The sequence below is a fragment of the Colobus angolensis genome, unplaced genomic scaffold (genome assembly GCF_000951035.1).
Source record: "Colobus angolensis palliatus isolate OR3802 unplaced genomic scaffold, Cang.pa_1.0 Scaffold217, whole genome shotgun sequence".
NCBI lineage: Eukaryota > Metazoa > Chordata > Mammalia > Primates > Cercopithecidae > Colobus > Colobus angolensis.
This window is the reverse complement of record NW_012115344.1, coordinates 1,837,562-1,861,923: the sequence shown is the minus strand read 5'-3', so window position 1 is coordinate 1,861,923 and position 24,362 is coordinate 1,837,562. Positions and strand designations below refer to the sequence as shown.

At 34.3% G+C, this 24,362-nt stretch overlaps 1 protein-coding gene across 5 annotated transcripts in view; it reads left to right on the top strand.

Annotated features, from left to right (window-relative positions):
- The window catches only part of PPP3CA (protein phosphatase 3, catalytic subunit, alpha isozyme), a 337,575-nt gene that overhangs the window by 238,009 nt on the left and 75,204 nt on the right, over positions 1–24,362 (top strand). For all 5 annotated transcript variants that reach the window (XM_011943204.1, XM_011943208.1, XM_011943206.1 and 2 more), the window contains 2 exons: positions 14,343–14,467; positions 23,190–23,301. In XM_011943204.1, the coding sequence (XP_011798594.1) occupies positions 14,343–14,467; positions 23,190–23,301 (237 nt within the window). The remainder of the gene's footprint in view (positions 1–14,342; positions 14,468–23,189; positions 23,302–24,362) is intronic.

Genomic DNA, 24,362 nt, shown 5'->3' with positions numbered 1-24,362 from the left:
AACTCCTGACCTCAACTGATCTCCCCGCCTTGACCTCCCAAAGTACTAGGATTACAGGCATGAGCCACCACACCCAGCCCAACATAGTTATTTCGGTATAATTTATTAATATGTAATTTGTATTTTAAATATTTCTGCAGGTTTGTTTTTTTTTTTCTAATTTGGTCATATTGTGTGAAAAGCGGTAAATAAAAAAGCAGTGTCATCTTGCTTGCACTTTACATCTACAGATGTGAAATTGGGACCATCAGCTACCCATTACCTAGCATTCAGTTAAAGAAGACAAGATAGAAAATAAGATATACAAAACTCTTTCAAAGACTAGCCTGATGCTAGTGATGTTTTAACACTGAAACATTATTGTAACCATTTATTAAGGGGACAGTTCTAATCAAGTGGTGCTAAAGAGAGCTGTGGTATAGTGGGAATGGGGAACTTACCTTCTGTGGAAGTATTAACCTGTACCAATTATTCTAGCTGTCTTCTGTCAAAGTACTATCCTGTACCAGTTACTACAACTTTATCAAATTTTGTATCTTTACAACCATTTTGTATGGCATATGGTATTGTCCTTATTCTTTTTTTTATTATTATTCTACATTAAGTTCTAGGGTACATGTGCACAATGTGCATGTTTGTTACATATGTATACATGTGCCATGTTGGTGTGCTGCACCCATTAACTCGTCATTTACATTAGGTATATCTCCTAATGAGGCTTAGATAGGTATAATTACTTGTCAGAAGCAAGATAGAGTCTTCATGTTGCCCAAATTTCTTCTATAGCTCCTGTTTGGATGAAACTCAGGCTTCCTAGCCTGGATGACAAGACCCTGATTATCTATCCCTTGTTAATCTTTTGTTTTGTTTGTATATTTTGTAGAGATCCGATTTCACCATGTTGCACTGGTCTCGAATTCATAGGCTCAAGTGATCTGCTCACCTCCACTTCCCAAAGTGCTAGGATTATAGGCATGAACCATCATGTCTGGCCTGTCCCTTGTTAATCTTTACAACGTCATTTCTTTTCTTTCCACACCTAGACTTCAAGTTTATAGATCTTTCACTTCCTATAATATGACATATGTTGTTTCTACTGTGAGCAACATTCCCTTTCATGTCCCACTGTTCTGTGACTAACTCCCCTTCATTCTTCAAGTTTCCACTTAAGTACCTCATCCTCCAGGAGACTTCATCAAGTCCACCATTGATGAATATGATGAATGAGTCCACCATGAACATTGCCTATTGCATTGTTCCTTCATTCATTCAACAAATACTTATTGAGGATCCCCTATGTGCCAGGCACTATCCTAGGCACTAGGAATACAACAATAGACAAAGAAGAAGAAAAATCTCTGCCCTTATAGCTTGTACTCTAGTATTATTAATTATTTAATTCAGTATCACTCATTAGATGTTTACTTCCGTTAATGTTCTTGGGGTCTAACACAATGGGATATTATAAGAATGTGGTAAGCATTTAATATGTATTGAATCAAGGGAGAGATGAATGGCTTCACTTATTATTTAATTTATAATTGTCTTGAAGAAGTCAAAGAAAGTTCTGTTTGGCTCTTTTATCTTTTCACACTGCCACCTCATAATACCAGACCTCATTGTCTTGTGACTATAGTAATGCAGCAAACCTCAAATTAAAACCAACCTTTTTTTTTTTTTCAGTTTTTCTTCACCATTGGATTCTGCATAGAATTGCCAGATTTATCTTCCTAAACATTACTGTAATTGCTCTCCTTGAAATACCTTATGTTAGAATTTGGGACCCTTATAATATAATGTCACCATCCTTCTCTGATTTATCTCTAGATGTTTCACATATGCTCTCTGTTCAATCCAGTGTTTTGTTTGTTTTTTGCAATCCACTTATTTTGATTCATTTGCACCTTTCTGCCTAGAGGTCTTTCAGTTTATGACGAATTTCATCAATGCTGCAAGTCACTTCTTTTTGATTAAGTCTTCTTTGATAATGTCAGCCAACCTTTATTTCCTTAATTTCTGATTTCCTGTAAGAATTACTGTCTATACCTTTAGTATTCCAAAGCCTTTTGTAAGCAGCAGAATCTACCCTGTATCACATCTGTAACATAAGTACGTGTGCACATATGCACACATGTACCTGTGTACACATATGCACATACAAAGAACTCTTACATGGAAATCCAAGGTATAAAAATATAGCTTTCTGTACTAATGACCCTGACACTCCTCAAGAACCCTTCCGCTCCACAGAACATACTTGAAGCCAGTGTTGTGACCTCAGTCACACTGGTCTTTGGTTCCTCTCACTATTCCAAAGAAAAAGTCAGAAGAGGTCGGATGACTTAGCATTGCTGAAGGAAAAATTACTTTGTCATGAAACAGAAGGAAAGAGTCATATTTGCCATACCTGTTGCAGCAACCATTTCAAGCCTTGTGTTTTTATTTCCTATCACTTCCCAGGAACATGTGCCGGGGACAGGGAGTAAAGTCAGATTTCATCCCTTTATCAAGTTCTGAGACACTTGAAATGCTAGAGAGCCTCTAAACTAGATTCTTCTGAAACTGTTTTAGCAGTTCACATTTCACATATGTATGGACCACAGAGAAGAGTCCATGATCAAATGTCAGTGTCTCCTTATTGATAAAAGACCATATCAGGAGCAGTTAACCCGCTGGAGGCCCCATCTGTTTTCTGTTCATATGTGTAAGTCTGTGTATCCCAAGCATACTCTATGGTCCTTGAGAAAATCAGTTATATTTGTATGCTGTAACTGTAAAGTTACTCATTATTTTTATATTATTTCATATAGTCTTATGTCTCCAACATGTTTGAAAAAATAATGACTTTTTTTTTTTTAATTCTCTGTTACACCTGTGGCATAGCAGGTACTTAATAACCACCTGTTAATTAAAATGAAATAAAATATCCTAGTTTATGCACTTAGCTATTATTTAGAGTTTTAGAACATTTTTCTGTTCTGACATGTTAACTTTATATAAAATATCATAACTTTGTAGGGAAATCAAGTGTTATTTGTAAAATATATTTCAGATTTGTGACATCACTAATAACTAAGAGATGTAATATTTTTTAAAGACACCTTTGTGTCTTTAAATAAAAAGGCAATGCAGCTAGAAATTACATGGTTTTATAAGGCAAACTTTTCTCAATAAGAAGTTTAGTAACTTATCAAATACATATTATGAACATGTTTTTCAATTTTCTGTATTTTGTCAAAGGAAGGGAGAGGAGTTGATAGATAATCCTGATTGATCTTTTTAGCAATTCTAATATATAAACAACACTCGTCATTTTTAATTGACAAAAATTTGAATTTGAAATTAGGATTGCTAATGAATCAGTTTATTATGAGCTAGCAGCTGTTTTATGTTTTCCAAACACCTGTATTAATTTTCTATGATCACTCAGTTTCTATGCCGTATATACCATGTTAGGCAAACGTGATTTTTGCATAGTTTCCTTAGATATTTGTGGTATACTGAAGAAACAAGAAACTTAAGACGTGATTCATGTTTAAACTACAGACAAGCAGATACGTAAATTTTCAAAATATTCAAAGACTTTGTGGATATTATGATTTAAGTCAGTTTAAGATGCTGTGACACCTAATTGTTTCATAGAGATAAACAAAAATGATGATTCATCTTACTGTGGCATATAAAAAACTTTTACATAGTGTCTTCAATTGAACATTAGTCCTGACATGTAAATTTAAGATAATTTAATCTAAGTTCTCAAATTTTTAGATTTATGCTTCCTTTGGACAAAGAAAACAATCTCATTCCTTTTCTTAATGTAATTTGAAATTTCAAAATGAAAACACCATTATTAAAAGTAAATGTAAAGTATTTATAATTTAACAATTAGTTTTAGAAAAATTATATATGCTTCTACCTCTGTTGAGTAATGTGATGGATGGAAACAAGCAATAAAATGATTTGCCCATATCAGACATCAATGTGAGACCTAAGGCCTAAACCCATAGAATTTTCCAGTACAGAAAGGGAAATCCACTGATATCAGGAAGCTGATGCTTTTCAGTACCATTGTTTATATCTACATCTTCTCAAGTATGCCCTTCTTGAGGCCATATTTTTAATTTTGTTATTATCCCAGTATAATCCAGCACAAGTGAAACATCAACCAGTCTTCAGTGTTTATTCATCTTTTAATACAGAATATTTAGTGAATATTTCATGTTTCAGTGTTTTATTCATTGTTTGAATATTTAACTGAATAAATATTTCTGGAATATCTACTTAGTGAAACATATGTCAGGGTATGAAAGATAGATTTTTAAAATCTAGTCAGAATTAATAAATGAGCCCAATGCCTTTGTCAGAATTATTTTTCAGGTAACACTTTTTCTTAACACATTTTCTTAACTTTTAAGTGAACCTGTTCAAGTATGTCTGAATAATGTTTTAATAATTTATCAATTTACAATTACATATTTAATTTCCAAATATGCTACACATAACAAGTAAGCTCACATATTTTTACTGAGGGAAGTGATAGTGAATAATCAGTCTAATCCTTCCTTTGCTTAAGGCGTTTAAATATTGCCATTTAAGAATAGCACTTATTAGCTTTGTTCACTTACTGGAAATTGGATAGAGCTGAATACTTAAAAGTCAGTTTTAGTCAAAACCCTTCTGCTGATATTCCCACTGCCTATAATTGCCAAATTAATAATGAATATGTGGACTTTGGAATTAAATGTCATTCCTTGCTTGCCTTAAGATTTTAAAATATTAAAAACAAAATAATCCTTTAAATTGTCAAAATGTGAGGACTATCATGACCAGGAAGAGGGGTGATTTTCTTCTCCCTACGTAGAAAATTTTTCTTAACTGAGTTTTCCATAAATTTAGGAAAGTTTTGTTTTGTTTTGTTGTTCAAAAAATCCATTTGGTGAAATGTCTTACATTACTTCTGTTTACTATGTCACTTCCAGCTTTTGAATCATTACTACCATTACATAGCTGTGGAACATAGTGGTCTTGTAAATGAGCTTTGCTACAAAAGAAAATGAGACTCACGGGAAACGCGTCATGGTGCAGCCACTCTGCCGCTCCGAAAGATTGGTAGTATCACCAAAGCCATTTAGAGATATTTCCACCCTTACAAAATGGAAATTGTGGAGTATGAGACCTAGTCTGTTTGATTTCAGCCTTAATAGCTTTCAATATATGATAACATACATTTGGATAAAAAGTGGAAAAATATAGAACAACTTTTTGTGTATTTTACTCATGGCCACATTGATTACAGATGCTTAATTCATCTATCTAAATCTTGCAGAACATTCGAAATGTTTCTTAGGTGGACAATCTCTGAAATAATTGCCCTGTCTGCTGTTTCACATTTTGTGAGTACATAACATGTGCCAAGCTTTTTTCTTCCTTACATTGCTTCATTTTTAAAAAAAAAAAAAAAAAAAAAAATCTGTAAGTTCTGAGTCTCCTTATAGATGGGGCAGTTGAGGCCTTTTACAAATACCTCTCTTGTTCCACTTACATAAGTCATAATTTACTGAGCACGATGGTAAAATCCTTTAAAAATGTAGTAAAAAGAACAGAGTGTACATATGCAAAGGAGGAGGAGATTGAGAAAAGCAAATTAGAAGAGTCTATGCATTCTGTAGACAGTGAAAACTGGTTCAAGCAGAATGAATAAGAAAGTAATTAAAAAGGAAGCCACCGCTTATTGACTAAGGACAAACAGGAGAAATAAACATAAAAACCAGAAATGAACAGACAGCAATTATGATGATAATGTTCCAAAAAAAATCTGAGTGAAGGCCGGGCGCGGTGGCTCAAGCCTGTAATCCCAGCACTTTGGGAGGCCGAGACGGGTGGATCACAAGGTCAGGAGATCGAGACCATCCTGAGCTACACGGTGAAACCCCGTCTCTACTAAAAAAAAATACAAAAAACTAGCCGGGCGAGATGGTGGGCGCCTGTAGTCCCAGCTACTCGGGAGGCTGAGGCAGGAGAATGGCGTAAACCCGGGAGGCGGAGCTTGCAGTGAGCCAAGATCCAAAAAAAAAAAAAAAAAAAAAAAATCTGAGTGAAGAAGAAGAGTAATAACAAACCCTTATGATAGTAAGTGTCAGGTGTGTAGTATGTACTGATATTAAAGTGAATGATGTTCAATTATAATTTAATTTATAATTCTGGTTTCATGATAATCCTTTAAGGGGGGTGTTATTTTGATGTTCATCTTTACATATGAAGAAACAGATACAGAGAGATTAGCTAATTCTCCAGGGTCACTCAGCTGATTGGGTGGTGGCAATTGGCTTTGGAACCAAGCAGTCTGGCATTATAGTCTTAGTTCCTAACAACTGCACTATACTGCCTCTCCAAAGGGTGAAATAACATATCCAGGAAAAAGCAAAATGCCAGAAATGAAGGAACACTGAGACACGGTGTTAAGAAACACTAAGATTTTTTTAAAAGCCCTAGAAACATAGGCTTGGAAGGCCCAAAACGGAAACACTAAAGCATAGCCAAACACCCCAGATCTGGACAGTAATGACAGTCCATCTTTCAGGATCCTAGAGGGAATTAATCTGAAACCTGAGATGAGTATTTTTAAAAGTAAAACCTGAGATGAGTATTTCTAAAGTGAAAATTAGTAATTTATTAATAATAACTTATTAGTATTTATATGTAGTTTATATGTACTAATCAAATTTGTATACATTCGACTGAAATTATATCAACTTATAATGTTCATCCAATACTCTTGATGGGCTGGTGATGATAATCAAGGACCTTGTAAACTACATAATGCAAATAAATTCACATATCAAATAGCTACTGGTTTCCAGGACTGACCAAATTTGGACACAAGAACAGAAAGATGAACAAGTTTAAGTAAATACTGTCATAAATGTTATATATGCTTACTTATTGTAATTATATATTGGCACCACAACCATGACTATACTTTATGTAATGCTATGATGCTATTATGAACCCTTAATAATTAGGCATCTTTATTGTAATATTGGTTGGTACTAAAATGGAAAAATAGTGATTTCAGATGGAAAAAATGCATTCCTTATTCAATAAATTAAATCTGTTAAAGTATTCAATCAATGGAGGAAAAACTACAAACAAAAAATCTCAGTGGTGAGAACACTCATCTTTAGGATAAAAACATAAACATAGGTTTCATTAATTTACTTTTGATTGATTGGGATAGTACACTGTGGTCATATGATGGTATTGTATATGCTTGGGCCTTTGATAAAATAGTTTTTAACATGTAGACTGTTCTGTTTTGCTTCCATCTGATTACAGTTATGAACTAAGATTTAGGGGATGAATGAAGTGTTTAGTACTGGATTATTGTAATTGTTAATGACTATTGTAATCTACAATATATTTTATTTTATTTTTAATTTCCCTGCACTGTTTCTCATTAACATTGGCTAACAGTTTATTTATCTTCATAAAACAGCATCATAAATATAAAGAAATGTTTAAAATACCACTATTAATCCGCACTGGTGCCATTATTATTTCGTATTTGATTTTATAGCTTTATTGTTTCTTTTAAAATGCTTGCAATTTCATACATATATATAAAAATTTTTTTATTACCAAAAACGTGCTGGTAGAAATTTCTGTATTTAGCAAATTTTGATTTGATTTAGAGGCTTTTTCATTATTCTTCTATATCATCAAACCAGAGTGACCTGGTTAATAATTCACAGTTTGTTTTTTATAAAATACTTAAAACATATTTATCCTTTGAAAAAGTAATATTCCCTATGAGAAAATATTATTTTGAAATATACCTCTTTAGTAAATTAGAATGCTGTTATTTTTTCTTTTTTAGTTTATGATAGATACAGATTTGTAGATATAAGCAAATGCTGTAATAAACTGCAGTGTCACCTTTATCTGAGTAATTGTCTGATTTTAGAAGTCTATGCATTCTGTTAATGAACTACACATACCTGACTAGCTGGTTTGTACTTGAACTTATCATCCACTTATGGTTCCATATGCCTGGATTATCAACAGGAGGAAACAGATATATACTTGTAGTACCCACTGTGGTTAACCTCTAACAAAACCTCTAAACAAAATCTTTCTCTGCAAAATTGTAGATTTTGGAAAAGAAGAAAGTTTTGGTCAATAAAGTATTCAAAAACCAAATCAATAAATTCAATAAATTAATCTCCTCTTGCTGAGAATTAGACATAAATTTAGTTCTTTAACATTAGGGATTTTATTGTCTTGGGAAACTGGCTATTATGGAAAAAACACTGGGTTGAAGTAAATGAAGCTGAAAGTAATGAGGAACTCCAATGGTGAAAATTGCTAAACGATTCAGTAACGTCTTTTCTAAAGGAAAATTGTTAGTTTAGTATGAACTGGAAAAATTTGTATAAGCAGATTTTCTACTTCATGCAAGTCTTCCAAGATGATAAAAGCCAGTACTTTGGAGAAACGAAAAGGTCTTTATATAAAAAAAAATAATAATAATGAGTCAAGAATTAAGAGCACTTGACTTCTTAATCATAGTATTGACACAGTCTTGCCAAACAGTTTTGAAATGCTGATACATTAAAAATGTAGTTTTCATTTGCAGTTTGTAAATGTATTGTTTCACAACTTTTAACAACATACTCCTGTGTCCCCAGACAACCTAATTTGTATAAACTTTCTTTAACCTAAAATTATATGATATTACAAAATTTTTGCTCAGTGTTAAGAAGTTGACCCAATGATGTTCTTTAACAGATTTCCCTTTCATATAGGCAAGTAAATAGGACCACATGTATCAGTCTTTGCACTAAGTGAAAGATATTGTTAAGTAATTTCATGTGAAAATATATATTTTATATTATATTAGTTTTGTTTCTTCTATTCAGGGTGACAGTTGTATCTGAGTTCTTTTCAAGCTATTATTTGTATAGTCCTTATAGTGGAACCTTATCCTAAAGTGTTCAGTATTATCTACTTTGGTTTACATTTTCTAATGCAATAATTTAATTGCCAATATGAACTTAGAAACAATAGAATTCTTTGAAAAAATAATCATCAATATTTGTGTCGTATCAGGTTGCTAACAGATATGAATAGTAATGCTCCCGAGAAATAAACTTATGTTTTATTTCAATATCTTTAATGTGTTCATTTTGTTAAATGCTATAACTCTCTAAATTTCTGACATAAGTGTATACAGTTCTGTTAATAATTGGCTGCAGACATAATAAAATTTTTGGAATATGCAGCCAGATAGATGGATATTTTCTTAGAGCGCTAGGAGTGTTTTAAATACTTGTATTGTGCATGTATGTTTTTGATGCTTTTTAAACATCATAAGTATTTGGGTACCCTACCTACTAGCGTTCTAATTAGGAATGGGAAGCAAATAATGGGAAGCCAGGAGAATGTGGGAAGCATTTAAGTGTGAGCTTGCCTTAAGGGCAAAACATTTGTCAGAGCCTGATTGTTTAAGAAGTACTGTCAAGGCCAAGTAAAGTAGATAAAAAAAAGGACCTGGCCTGCTGAAGATTTGGGGGCCCTGAGCAACCAAGCAGACAGTTTGTATCATCAGGGGGCATTGGCATATTGTGCTGCTCTTTGGACACCAGTATCTTGGGTAACCAAGAAGATGGAGGAGGTGACCAATAGTGAGTGAATATTATAGCCAGGCAAGCCTTTACTCTGTGTGATGTCATGGGCCCATCCTTTTGGGCACCTCCTGGATACTTCAGTATGGTGACCACTTTCGTCCTGAAATTTGATATCAAAACGGTGAATGAGATAATAGGACTTAAGGGTAAATCCCTTGTCTTACAGCTGAAATATCCAAGGCCTGAACAATAAATACAATGAAATGCCCAAAGACATGTGGTATTATCACCCATCTTTCCTAGATGCCATCAATCACTTATGATTCTTTCATATAATAGTGAAGTCCTAATCTCACAGCGACCTAGAATGAGCAATGAAAGAGGTTGCCTTTCCAGTGTTCATCTCCTCCACACATAGCCCCTGTGAGGGGGACCATACTAGTGTGCAGAATGAAGGCTGTGTGTGCTATGAGAGGCTCAAAAGCATAGGTATATTTAGTCGTACTGAATAGATAAGGATAGATCCAGGAGCTTGTTAGTGAATCTGCATCTCTGGAGATTCTGATTCAGGGCCCAGAAATCTGTAATTTCAAAACCTCTCCAAGTGGTTCTGATGTAGAATTAGGTGGGAAAATAACCATAAGATGTGTGGAGGTTCCACATTCTACCCCAGCCTTGCTGCACACTGTGTTGAAACCTGTGACTTACAGGCTTAAAATCAGCACAATCTCAGATAAGTTGAAGGCCTTTGGTTTCCATCAAAGCAAACTCCACAAACTTGTCAATCTCTGTCAATCCCACGGGCATCTCAAAATCTTCGCCCTCTTAGTTAAGGAGTTTCAGATTAAGCATGGCGTAGGCCCAGCGGAAGAATCCGAGCGCAGCAGATGTTTCTGGTGTGCCTCCTGGGCCCTGGGCGTGTGGCAGACGAGACTCACAAGTTATCCGGCTTAGCAGTGGTTGTATTTCAGTGGGAAGAATCAGAGAAGAAACAAGTATACAGATAAATCAACTAGATAGTGCTGATTGTGGCATAATTACTGTGAAGAAAGTAAAGGACAATAGTGGAGAGAGTTTGCACCTTTGTACAGGATGGTCAAGAAAGACCTTACTGAGCATGTGATGTGTATCTGAGACTTTATGGATGAAAGGAAGGCAGCCTATGAAAATTCGAGGAAGAAAATACCTCCATTTTTTCATTATGTTTTGAGTTACTGTTTTATTGGGCTTTGAATTTTTCTGTGATTATGTATGCACATCATTTTCCTTTACTGAACATTATGATAGGTGGTCTTTCTATAAAAGACCTATGGCGGTTCTAAGGTAAAGTCAGTGACAGTGTGATGATCAGATGTGTAACTAGATTTCAGGATATTTTGTTTTCCATGCAGGGTTTACAGTAATTACTCTTTTCTATTTTATATCATCAAGCGAAAATCCAATTATTGCAGTGATCTTGTAAATCATTGAGATTATCTCTTATCACAAAGTTATTATAGACCAGGAAGAAGAGATTAATTTTGTTTTTAGAAAACTAAATTCATGATAATGTACTTCTATATACTTCAGCAAAAGAAAAAAATACCCTCATAATGCTTGCATTGTCTAGTGACATTTTTTTTTTTCATTCTGGCTGCCAGATTATGCTTCAGTTGTATGTTAGTTGCTATAACTGTTTAATGCCTACCCCACAGTTTACAACCTAAATTAATGTCTTGGTATTTGTGTTATTTACATATACAGAGGTAAAAAGCAATTATCCTTGAATCTTCCGACATGGCCAGGAATTCAAATGGAAGGATAAAAAAGATATAAGAAGCTAGAAGGGGGAGAGAAAGGAATAAGATGCTTTAGAATGTCTCCAGAATGCCTTCCACTCCTTATTCCCCCCACCTCCAAGCACCAGAATTGTATTCTGTCTGGGACCTTGACATTTTAAATACAGCCATTTTGAAATGCCACTTCGATACAGCGTTTGTTAAATTCTTATTAGACTCCAGAAACTCTTCTAAGCCTGTTACGATATTAACACATTTAATTCTTACAATAGTCCAATAAGATAAGGTAACAGTATCACCCCCATTTTATAGATAAATACATTTAAAGCTCAGAGAAGTTGAGTAAATTGTCCAAGTTCACTCAGATAGTAAGTAATACAGCAAGGGTTGGAGCCTGGGTAGTGTGGATCCAGAGACCAAGCCTTTAAATGATACCCCACACGCCTCTAATGCCTTTGATTAACCATTTTGTCTTGGGGATGTTTTAATAGCCTAAAATATGACTGTTAAACTTGCCATAGTAATCCCTAATAGTGTCTGAAGACTATGTCTTAGCCCCTCACTTGGCTTCCTGTTTTCCCTGAGCTTTACTTACAAATGTTTGACCCTCACCTCTCTGTTAGGCAACAAGGAGAGGGAGAGAGCCAGTAGCAAGACATGGGCTTTACAAAGTGTCAGCTTCACACCGATTGACATGTGAAGGGCTGCATAAAATTAGTTGCAAGGAAATGTCTTGCTTCATATTTTGTTTCCTTGAAGTTCCTTCATTCAACTTCCAAACCTAATGGAGAGCACATGAAGGCATGGTTTCCAGCCATATATTTTCTGTTTTGTAATTTTTGGTTTGAAACATGTCATATGTATGACAGATAAAAAGGTTCCTACAATTTGAGAGAAAGTGGTGCTTGTGATAAGTAATCCGTACCAACTATAATTTAAATAGATACATAGGTAGAAGAGTAATTATATTATCACTTGTTAGCTAATAAGCTTCATCTTTGCCTGTGTAAAAATTCGGTAACAAAAACGTGCTAATTAAGATTTTAAGATGGATATTTTTAAAATTATTATGCTCATATCATATTATATATACACACAAATATAAAAATATATAAAAGTTTTAAGAAGTGTTTTACTATTTATGTTAGTTTTCACAGCTCCAAATATAGCTGTGAAAGTCCCCAGAGCAGGTACTGGCTTCCATGCCTGGCAGTGCTTGGACCATCTCATCCAGTGTTCTCTATTTCCCCTTGGGTTAAATATCACATACGATTACGAGAAAGCACATGATATGTCTCTCACAAACCAATTTCTTAATGCCTCAGAATATGGATTTATTTGCTCAGCTCTAAGAATAAAAAAAAATTATTTATAAACTGTCTTTTAAAACATATTTTTTCAAAAATGGGAGAATATGTTTCTGATGTTTCCACTATGTATCTCATGCTTAAGAGAGGGAAGAAGCTGTATGATTGGAGTCTACCAAAGGGATGCACGAGTAGTTAAAGCTCCTTGTTATTTATATCCATTTTGTTAGTATTTAAGATTACCAAGTGCAGACATTCTAAAATGGAATCCACTTTTACCTGCTTCATGCTTATAGTGCTATGGTTCTTAGTAGCTAATTCTTGATAGTAAAGGCAGGAATTTCTAGCATGTGACATTTTTATTTCATTGTTTTATAATTATTTCATCATTGAACCCACTTGACTCTTTTTTCCTATGATCTGTTTTGTCAAGTAAGGAAATAAAATTTAAAACATTTTAATAACTTGCTTATAATTGCAGGATATAATGTGTTAAGATCTACTTTTGGCCTCCTGATTTCTTATTCACGAATGCATTCATTCTATGTACCACTTAGTGTTGCAAAAGCAGCCACATCATGTTCACCATTCAAGCACAAAATTTTAAAAATATTACACAAAATATATACACATACACACGTATATATTAATATAAATATATAAAAATATCAAAGATACCATAATGTGGTGGCTGACAGAAAAAGCTTTGGATCAGATGAATCTGAATTTAAGCCCTGGGTCATTTATTTTTAGCAGTGACCCTACCAAGCCACATAACTTCTCTAAGCTATATTATTTCCTTGTCTGTATAATAGAGATAAAAATATTATTTTTAAAATTCTGAAAGTAGAAATGAAATAAGTACTAAATAAGTGAGTTTTCTAAAGAGACAAAATAGCTCTTCCGAGAAACTTGGTTTAAAAGAGAAAGTGAGAATGTTAAGAAATACCAATTCCCAGTAATTTTTTGTACTATGTTTCACAGCTTTTAATACTTGTAGTTTTTTTTCACTTTAACATTTTTAAAAAATGCTCCTTTATAATTTAAGTTTGAGGGTTTTTTTTTTTCCTTTCTTAGTGGTACGTAAACTAATGATGTGTCTTACAATGGATAACATTTTAGATTCAGTGAAACGCAGGTTTTATGATATATATCCACATTTGTTTCTCTTCAGGAGGCAGTAATGTTTAGTGGCCATGTATTCAGATCTCAGTTGTACATAGATTATGCCAAATTCCTGAACCATTCTTTGGTGTCATCTCTTACCTGCAAAATGGAAACATATCTCTTGGCATTATTAGGGTTAAATTTCAAAATGTGTATAAACATCCTGGCAGTGTCTCATACGGAATTTTTAAGTGCACAATGATAGCCATTATTGTTATTATTTTTTTTTTTTTAAGTTAATCGATATACGAGTGGACTCAGATATTAGAGCCAGGTTTGCCACTAATTAACTTTGGAAACTTGAGCAAAATACTTAGCTTTTCTGTCTTATTTCTTGTTCTGCAAAAGAATGTTTTGGCCCAGATAAACTTGAAATTAATTCTGGCTCTAAAATTTTATAATTTTATTATTTAATTCAAAGTCCTAATATAATATGACCATAAAATGAATTTTGTTTCTTTCAGTTTGTGGGGACATTCATGGACAATTCTTTGACTTGATGAAGCTCTTTGAAGTCGGGGGATCTCCTGCCAACACTCGCTACCTCTTCTTAGGGGACTATGTTGACAGAGGGTACTTCAGTATTGAAGTAAGTCTACATCATGTCTTCTTTGCTGTTCAGTTATGGATCAACAGTATCTCAGAAAAATAAAAGCAGTAAATGTTATTGCCTTATGGAAACCTCTAACAATGAAATTTAATTCACGTAATTCATAGGGTGTTACATATTCCATTTTCAGTTGATTCCCATGTGTTTTTTGTTTGTTTGTTTTTGAGACGGAGTCTCACTCTGTCACCCAGGCTGGAGTGCAGTGGCGTGATCTCGGCTTACTACAACCTCCGCCTGCTGGGTTCAAGCCATTTTCCTGCCTCAACCTCCTGAGTAGCTGGGATTATAGGTGCCCACCACCACACCCGGTTAATTTTTGTTTTTTTAGTAGAGATGGAGTTTCACCGTGTTGGCCAGGGTAATCTCAAACTCCTGACCTCAGATGATCCGTCCACCTCGGCCTCCCAAAGCACTGGGATTACAGGTGTGAGCCACCATGCCCGGCTTGATTCCCATATCGTTTAATAGAGATGCCAAAAAAAATGGTAAATAGTAAGATTTTGCCTTTTGTACATTTTACATATTTGCAAATTTGCAAAAATTACATCTTGTTTTACAATAAATAATTCCATTTTCCATTGAAAGAACTAATCAATGTTGATCAAATAAGCAGAATGTTTTTGCACGTTTATGCCTTATAATTGTGAGACAGTAACTTACCTTTGTAAATTGATAGCAAACTGCATGTGTCTCTGTCTGTGATTGTGTATGTGTGAGTACACTTACAGCTGCTGTATTTTGTCTTTTTTGGCACCTGACATCTAACTAGGGTAATTTGTCAAACTCATTAATTAAAACAAAACAGATATCCTTTAAGTAGAGGTTCTTCCACAGCCTCCCATCTGCATCTGCTTTAGGTAAGTAAAAGTACATTCAAAATAAAGGCAGAGACCTTGTTTTATTCATATCTTTGTTCTTCCTGGTGCCTAACATGGTGTGTTAATAAATAATTTATTGAAAGAAATGGTTTGAAATTGAATAAGTTTTAAAGAATCAGACCTCATATATAGTATCCGACATGTGCTATCAAAAAAGATCATTAAAAAGGAAAATGATTACTCTTAATTAGAGGGAAATCAACATTATAGTCTCACACCAACATCATATATTCATAATAATTGTAGAAAAATGTTCTATATTTCAAAATTTTTATTACGGTGTTTTATTTACTAAAGGGATATATAATGTTGAAAAACATGTCATCCTTAAACAGCTTTTGTTTATAAAATTATATCAGTTTTGTTTTTCAGTTATTTAATTCACCTTTAGTCACTGACTACATGCAGACACGGAAAAGTTTATATAGACATATATGTATTTCCACCAGCATAATAATCCCGTCTGCATTTAAAGATCACAGATTTCTTAATTATTCCTGGTGATGATGAGGGAAGAAGGAGTGGTGATGGTATATAAATCCCAAAAGACAAGATAAATTCTTGGTATTTCCTCCATTTGATAAACAAGTATATAAAATGTATATGCACTATGAATAGGACTGCGAGGAATTTAAAGAAATGTAACATACATTCTTGCTCTCTAGAAACCTAAATCTGCGTTGCAAAACAGAACCATAAAAATCTGTATAGAATCAGAAGGCTGGAATAGGTGATTATCCAGGGTTCAGTTATTTAAATGGATGATTAAAACCTTGTGATAAAGGAGATACAAAATAATAAGTGTGATTGGATTAGAGAAAAGAGAGAGAATATTGAGAGCACACATGTTTAGGGAAGACTGAATCAAAGAACAAGTAAGATTTAGCTAGGAAGGAAATTAAAGTGAGCGAAAGTACAGAGGAAGACATTAGTGAACTCTGCTAACGTTGTTTTTTTGTTCTTGGGGCCAGCCTGACCAGCTTAACTGGTGGAAAAGCAATTGAGTACTAATTTTGTAAGACCCTTATATCACGTTAGGACTGGTATCTGCCAGGATTAACAACAAAACAAAACCCCTACATAATGGTGGTTTGGACAAGATAGAAGTTTTTCTGTGTGAAAAGCCCATAGACAGCAAGCCAACACTGGTGTGGCACAGCGTGATGACAGGGCCTAGGCTCGATCTGCTTTCTTGCTCTGATTTTCATGGCCTTGTTCCAAAGACAACCTAGTGACCCAAGTTGGCTGCATCAGCTTCAGCCATCATTTTTCCACGTAATACTCAACAAAGAGGAAAGGGAGAACGAGAAGGGTATACACATACCCTGTTTAAGGATGTTTCCCATCCTTAAACCACCACCATGCCCAGTTAATTTTTATTTATTGTAGAGACAGGGTCTTACTAAGTTGCCCAGGCTGGTCTCCATCTCCTAAGCTCCAGTAGTTCTCCCACCCTGACCTCCCAAAGTGCTCAAATTGCAAAGTGTGTAAGCCTGTATTCTGGCCTGGGTTATGTAGAATCCAAGTGAACATTTTAAAAATTGTTTTAGTAACTCTTAAATTCATCTTATTCATTTAACATTTGTAGCACTCATAATAAAGTTTTTGAGGATGAATGAAATAGGCATTCTAGCTTCTTTGAAGCTTGCATTCTGAGTGAGGAAATCCTGAGACTGTCATGTTGGAGTGATTATTTTTGTCAGTCAAATGATGTTGTGCTACGTTTGAATTTTTTTTTTATTGTAACATTTGTGATTTTTCACAACTTCCTGTCTTTCCAAAGGTAATCAAAGGCAACAACACTTGCTTATTAATTTTTTAATATGGTACTACATCATGTGTGGCTTGAGTAACAGTTGGCATAGTTGGACTTTCCTTCTTTGTCCCACCAACTCCATCTTTGGATAATATTCTTTAATCTTATTGTTCTTTATTTACCTTTTTTTGTTTGTTTGTTTTCTTTTTTTTTTACTTGAAGAGTGCAGGCTTCTGAATCTCTGTCCTCAAACCACCTGAAATTTTCTAAACTTTTTTTAATTAAGGCATTTTAGAATTTTTTTTTTTTTTTTTAAGTAAAGATGTTGCCGGGCCTGGTCAGGCTCACACCTGTTATCCCAGCACTTTGGGAGGCTGAGGCAGGCGGATCACGAGGTCAAGAGATCCAGACCATCCTGGACAACATGGTGAAACCCCATCTCTACTAAAAATACAAAAGTTAGCTGGGCGTGGTGGCATATGCCTGTAGCCCCAGCTACTCAGAAGGCTGAGGCAGGAAAACTGCTTGAACCCAGGAGGCGGAGGTTGCAGTGAGCCAGGATCGCGCCATTGCACTCCAGCCTGGCGACAGAGCAAGACTCCATCTAAAAAAGAAGAAAAAGATATCAAGTAGCAATAATCACTAATTTGTTCCTCAGCAGATTTTTTTAAAGTCTACAATTAATCTAGATATTTGAACTATGAAATTTGCTATGTTTTGTTTAGTGTGTTCCTTTTGATATTCAAGCAAAGGATCAAACTGGATGTTGGTGACATATCAAGTATAGGAATTATGGGGCATATAAAAGTTCTAAGTTGCATGTATTGGAGTCCTCATCTTCAAAAACAGCTCTTTAATTAAACTTCAAGAGTCTGAGACTACAACCCAGGGACTTTCCACATACATGCAAAAATGACAAAATGGCTTATATGTGAAATGTTGCATTTTAATTAGACTGTGACCTTTCAGGGGCTTTGGAATAGCTCATTGATATCGTATGTAAAACAGCATGGACATTTTTCTAAAATGTACCTACTGAAAATACTTTAAGGATTTTTTATTGTAGATTAAAGAAACTGACATTGTTAGCATGTTGTAAATGCTATTGTTTCATGGTTTAAATGACCTCATTTATTCCTGACAGCTTTGGAAGGAACATGTAAATATGCTTCTTTTATGAGTGTAGAAACTGGGGGTCACACGTGGTAAATGGCAGTGCTGAGATTCAAAGCCTGTGTTCTTCCGTTAACCCCAGGCCTTTGCCATAGTATATTCATTACATGTACCACAAAGCACCACAAAAAAAAAAAAAAAAAAAAAAAAAAAAAAATCAGTAATGCAGAAACTGGTACACACTATTATATTCACCCATGCTTGTACAAACATGTACACACAGCCTTCTCCCTGTCTATATAATCTGAAGATCAAAGCATTAAATATAAAATGTTTTCTGTGAGTATGATACTGTTGGTTTAAGAGAAATCCTAAAATAAGAGCTCAGTTTTCCAGTGTGTATTATCCTAACAGGCTTCAAAAGGATCTCAATTCATCTCAATAATTCAGGGCTCCACTGCAGGTATTCTCCTTTGGCTATCCTCTGGGCAAAGGGGAGCACTTCAGTTTAATTTTTACCTAGTCAGCTTTGAAGGATAATTTCAGATTTCAAACAGTCTCTGCTGTGTATATTTATAAGCACTAGGTAATGTGCTCTGGGCAGTACATAGAGCTCATTTTATGCATTACCCCCACCCCAGTCTTCTCCTTTTGCCAAAATTTGAAATCGTTTCCCACAAAGTTAGCCCAAATAAGACAAGCAAGCTTTTGAGTAGTGATGAAAGAGGTGATTTTGTTTTGAGTAATAATTTGTCTTATACCAAATACTGCTCTTTCCGATGATTGCGTTACACTACCTAATCTCTTTGATCAAGCATATGTGTATATATAAGTCTATGGCTGAGTAGTCTTTCTGAGAACACAAGGAAAAACTTAGAATTGCAAACAGGCACGCATAGCTGTTTCCTTCTATTCACTTCCTCAAACTCCCTTTCTAGCCGTTTTGCACTACACTGCCTTGAGCTTAGAAGTGAGCTGGCTTCTCAACTTAGATCCAGATCTCAACTCCAGGCCTCAAGCAGGTTTAAGTGTGAAGAGTTGTTGTGTTTATTAGCTGTGAATTCGTAGACCAGAATGAACCACAGCAAACCATACAATGTTCCATGCTTCTGCCTGAGAATAACAAGCAAGTGGCACCACAAGAGATGTTAGGCGACAGAGTAATGCCACAGACTTGAGGAAGAAATTGCCTGGCTGTCTCCCTGTAGCCAGTTGTCTTTATAGCATTGCTCTTCCACTGCTGCCTATCTACATACTTGTCAGATCAGGCAAGTGATGTCTTAGAGGAGCTACATTTGACCTTTCAGGAGTTTGGATCTTTTCCCAACTGATGCAAATTCTTCACTTAATTGTCCAATGATTGAGAGGCAGCACTTTTGATTGGAATGTTTCACAGCACGAGTAGTTAAAGAGCTGATTAATATATACCTAAAGCTGTCCATTTTCTTTTTTACTTCCTTGCTTCCTCTTTTACATCCTTCTGTACTTCTCTATGCAATTTTCAAGACTACTTATCATTAAAAGCATAAATTACAAAGTAAATCATTGCACTGTTATTATCAGTGAACCAATTAAACTAACGAAGAAAATTATATTCTTAAGTGCTGCTTCGTTGGGGAAGATAGGAGAAAATTAAACAGGAGAAAGCTATGTCTGTGGCAAAAAATTAATTTCAAAACTAGAGGATGCTCAATCTTACATATTGAGTAACCTAAACTAACCTTAAAGTGTAAATATTTGTTTAATTAAGAGTCAGAATAGAAAGACAATAGGGGTCCAGTTGAAGTGATTAGCGCACCTCATTTACATCTCACCATGCAGAAAAGGCCAGTGTGACACAGCTGTTTGTTTCTACCTTAACCAATTAATTCACTGAAAATTTGATTCAAATTAGCCATCTGATACCACATAGACAAAAATAAACAATTAACTGATTGTATTTCGCTGCTTTCATTGATTGTGATTTTTTTTACAAGAGACTTCCCTTTTTTAAAAAACTATCTGGTTATGATTTGCTGAAGATCTTCAGTTCTCCAGAATGTTAGAGCTTTAGATGGTAAAATAGTTGTAGGGAAGACAGTGTTGTACTTGGCAGCTCTCTCCCACCAGATGTTGAGGGAGAAGGCTGGCAGGGCTCCACCTCCAGTCCACCCTTGCCCTTTCATTTACCATGCCACTTCTTCCATACTGGCTGCATTTGTGGTTTTAGTCAATGTTTGGGAAGATATTTTATTCTTGTCACAGGGGAGAAGGAAATAAAATGTGAAAAGAAGACTTATTTTTAGGGTATTTTGAGCCAAGAATTTAGAAATTGAGTTATATTCTCTCTCACTCTCTCGCTCTCTCTGCCTTCTATTTATCTCTCTCTCTCCTCGTTTCTCTCCCCTCCCTCCCTCCCTTCCTTCCTTCCTTCCTGCCTTCCTCTGCCTCCCTCCCTCCTTTCTTTCCTTCTTCATTTACAGAAAAGGAACTAATATTTCCTCAACTCCTATCATATACTAGGTGCTTTACATGCATTAAATAATCAGGGATATTAAATGTATGTTGCATCATTTAAAAGGTATAAATATATAGGATAGAAATATTTAGCATCGTGCATTTATATATCCCGCTTTGAGGTTTCAGTTATGAGAGAACTATGGCAATTAAGACTGGAAGGGATAAAGCCACATGCTAATGTCAGAAAAAGGTCTCAACAGATAGCAAAAAAAGAAAATGTGGGTCCTAGAATGTGATTCCTCTAGTGGTATTTGAGTGGGGTTAAAAAGTTGCAGTTTAGATTTTAATTGGAGAGGTAGAACTTTGCCTTAAAACAAATTGTTACGGGCAAAACTAATCTAAAGAAGTCAGAATTATAATGACATTTCCAAGAGAATATTGACTGGGAGGAGGCTGAAAGGAGCCTTCTGAATGCTGAAATGTAACTGGATCTGGGTAGTGGTTTCATGGGATTTGTGTAAAAATTAATTAACCTGTGATTTGAGTTATGGACATTTCACTGGATATATTATACTTTTCTTAAAGAAAAAAAAAAACTTTAAAAAAAGTAGCCTAAGTGCCTTCAAAACATGTATTCTCTCCCCCAGCATATAAATAAAATAGATTCAAAATAGCAATTTCAACATGCAAATATATTTTTAAAGGAGTTTTCATATCCATTCATATTCCAAACTAGACATCCTAAATTAATGACTAATTTGGAAAACTACATATATAACTTTCAGATTAAGGTACAGCCTTAGACATTTTAAATTGGAGACATTCCTCCCATTGATATTAATAATAGTTTACAAATATCTTCTCTGAAATGTGAGACAAGCTCGATTAATACAAACTCTTTTTATTGAAACATGTAGTACAGCGATAAAACCCAATCCATAGCAGAGACTCATTAAGCTACCAGACTGCTCACTGAGGTAACAGGAAACTTTACATACATCAACAGATCATGATGCTTTAAGGATCGCTTGTACAGGCCATTTGGTCAACTTTTCAGACATATTAATATCATTAGTCACATGAACTTTAGCTAGTAACTATAATCAGAAAGTGGTAATTAGAAACTTAACTAAAGTAACATATATAATGTAATGTCAACCTGTTATTTTGTTTATTTCAATCATAATTACATAGAGATAATATCTTGCTTGAACAACAAAATACAAACATTTGTTCTGATAATTAGTATTTTCTCCAAAACTTGGACTCCATAGTCAAACATAATTAGTTCTCACTCATTTCATAAATTATCTTATAAACTAAGAGAGATGATTACTCTTTACAAGTAGTACTAAAAATAAATTGTCAGCAGCTTTTCCCTGTAGATATTATCCGGGATATCTACTGTATTGGAAAGCCAATTATGAATGTATAAATCTCATTGATTTTAGTTTCAGACTTTAGTAACCAGAATTAGACTTGTCTCAATATTTTTGTAGCTTTTATGTCTTCTTAGCTTCACTTTGGGAATACAGGTTTTATGAGGATAAAAGAGCATACTTGCTTTTCAAAGCATGGTTTTCTGTTCCCTATGGACTCTTAACAAATGTCAGTTGATGATAACAAATTACTGATGTTAATACTTGAGTATTTCAGTTGACTTAATGCTTATTACAGGAACACTGTGTCAAATGTAGATGTATTCCCAACTTGGTGAATGCGTAATTGACCATCATTTTTACAGACTGCAATGCCCAAGTAACTAAGTTGAGAGTTTTAAGGTATATGAAATGTATCCCATAGCTTTTAGTACAATATGATTAATGATTAATAAGTAGAATAAAGTGACTTCTCTTTATAAAGCTAACTTTTTAAAAATCGGGTAACAGAAATGGAAGGATTGAAAAGATAAAGTACGACCAAATGAGGAGGCAAAGCACTGACAAGCTCAGCCTAACTTGAACTGCCTCTCTATTTTCTATTACTTTTCCCCATCTCTAGCTCCCTGCCTTCTTCTCTCCCAACATCTTGTCTTTTCTGTCAGTGTCTTTGGTATATAAATCTTAAGTTTTTGATTTATGTATATATTTGATTAAACTGAAGGTCAGGGAATCTCACTACATATACCAGTATTTCTTCTCATCCTTTTACACCAGCATATTTTTATTTCTAGTGTATTTTAGTTAAGTTTCTTCCTCTTTCATTTTTTTTTTCACTCCCGATCTCCTCAGGCCACATAATTCTCCTTCTGTTGACTATATGTAATCCATTGTTTTCTTGTGGTATATGATCCTCAGTGCGTGTATGTATGTTTTAGGTGTAGATGGACCTGGCTTTTTACCAAAGTAATGTTTCCTGTTTGATTGTCAGTATCTTCTCTATTAAGGTCCAGCCTTTTGGGGGACTTTTGGTCATGGTAATACATTTTATTCATGTCTTGACAATATGTGAGCAATGAAATACATTAAGTATTAAGGAAAAATATTTATTTTTATATGATTTTTATTTTTCCCAGTGTGTGCTGTATTTGTGGGCCTTGAAAATTCTTTACCCCAAAACACTGTTTTTACTTCGTGGAAATCATGAATGTAGACATCTAACAGAGTATTTCACATTTAAACAAGAATGTGAGTATACTTCAGTTTCCTTTCTTTAACACTATATATGCTAAACAGTAATTTTAATCGATACTAAGATACATACAATATAATCCATTGCCTAAAAGTCAAAAACTTAAAGTGACACTTTTTCATCTTGTCCTATATTTCTTTCTAAGCATGGACATTTATGAGAATTCAGAATTTCTTTTTAAATTAGAACTTCTTTATAAAGTGATTGAAGAATTTGAATTAAGATTTGATATAATTTATCCTAAGAAACAAGTGATTTAGGGATACTACTGTTTGGAACACTAATTCTACCCATTAATCTCGCATTACTCAAGAAACGCAAATGGAGGGCAAATTCAACCTATGCCTCTGTTTTGGACCCAATAAATAAATACTAGCTTCTAGTGAATCTTATAAAACTGAAGATGATATCATTCTTTAGACATAGACACTAGGAGTGTGGAGTGCTTTTTTCAATTTCTTTTTCCCCCTTACAATTTTTCTTATTATTTGCTGAATCTTACAAAGGTATAAAATCTTACATTTTTGTTTTATATAGAAATACAATTAAATGGAAGAGCAGGGAATCTCTCTATTCATATCAATATTTTTCTCTTTCATTTAGCCCTATATTCAGTGGAGCATAAAGACTTATCCTCTTCAAACATTAGATATAAGTCATGGGAAAAGCAATGTGCAGTGAGATAGAAGCAGCTTTAGAAAATGTCTTGCCATCTGCTTTTCTACAAAATCATTAAGGAATATCAAGCAGCTTTATGGCTGTTTTTCTATTGGTCTTCCAGTTGTTCATGTACATGTTTTTGGTGAGACATCTGCATATAAATAGCCAGAATGTATATAAAAATTCTCTTGCTATACAAAAAGTTATGAAAATTATAAAATATGAATGAATGACAAAAACAGGAAATACTAGATGTAAAAGATTAATATGTTACTTTCAAAACATCTTAATTATATTTTGGAATTTTGCAGTATGTGCCTTTATGTTAATAATATGGTCCTAGCAAGAAAACTTCTTAAAAAACCAAAACTATTTAAGTGAAATTATCCTGCTTATA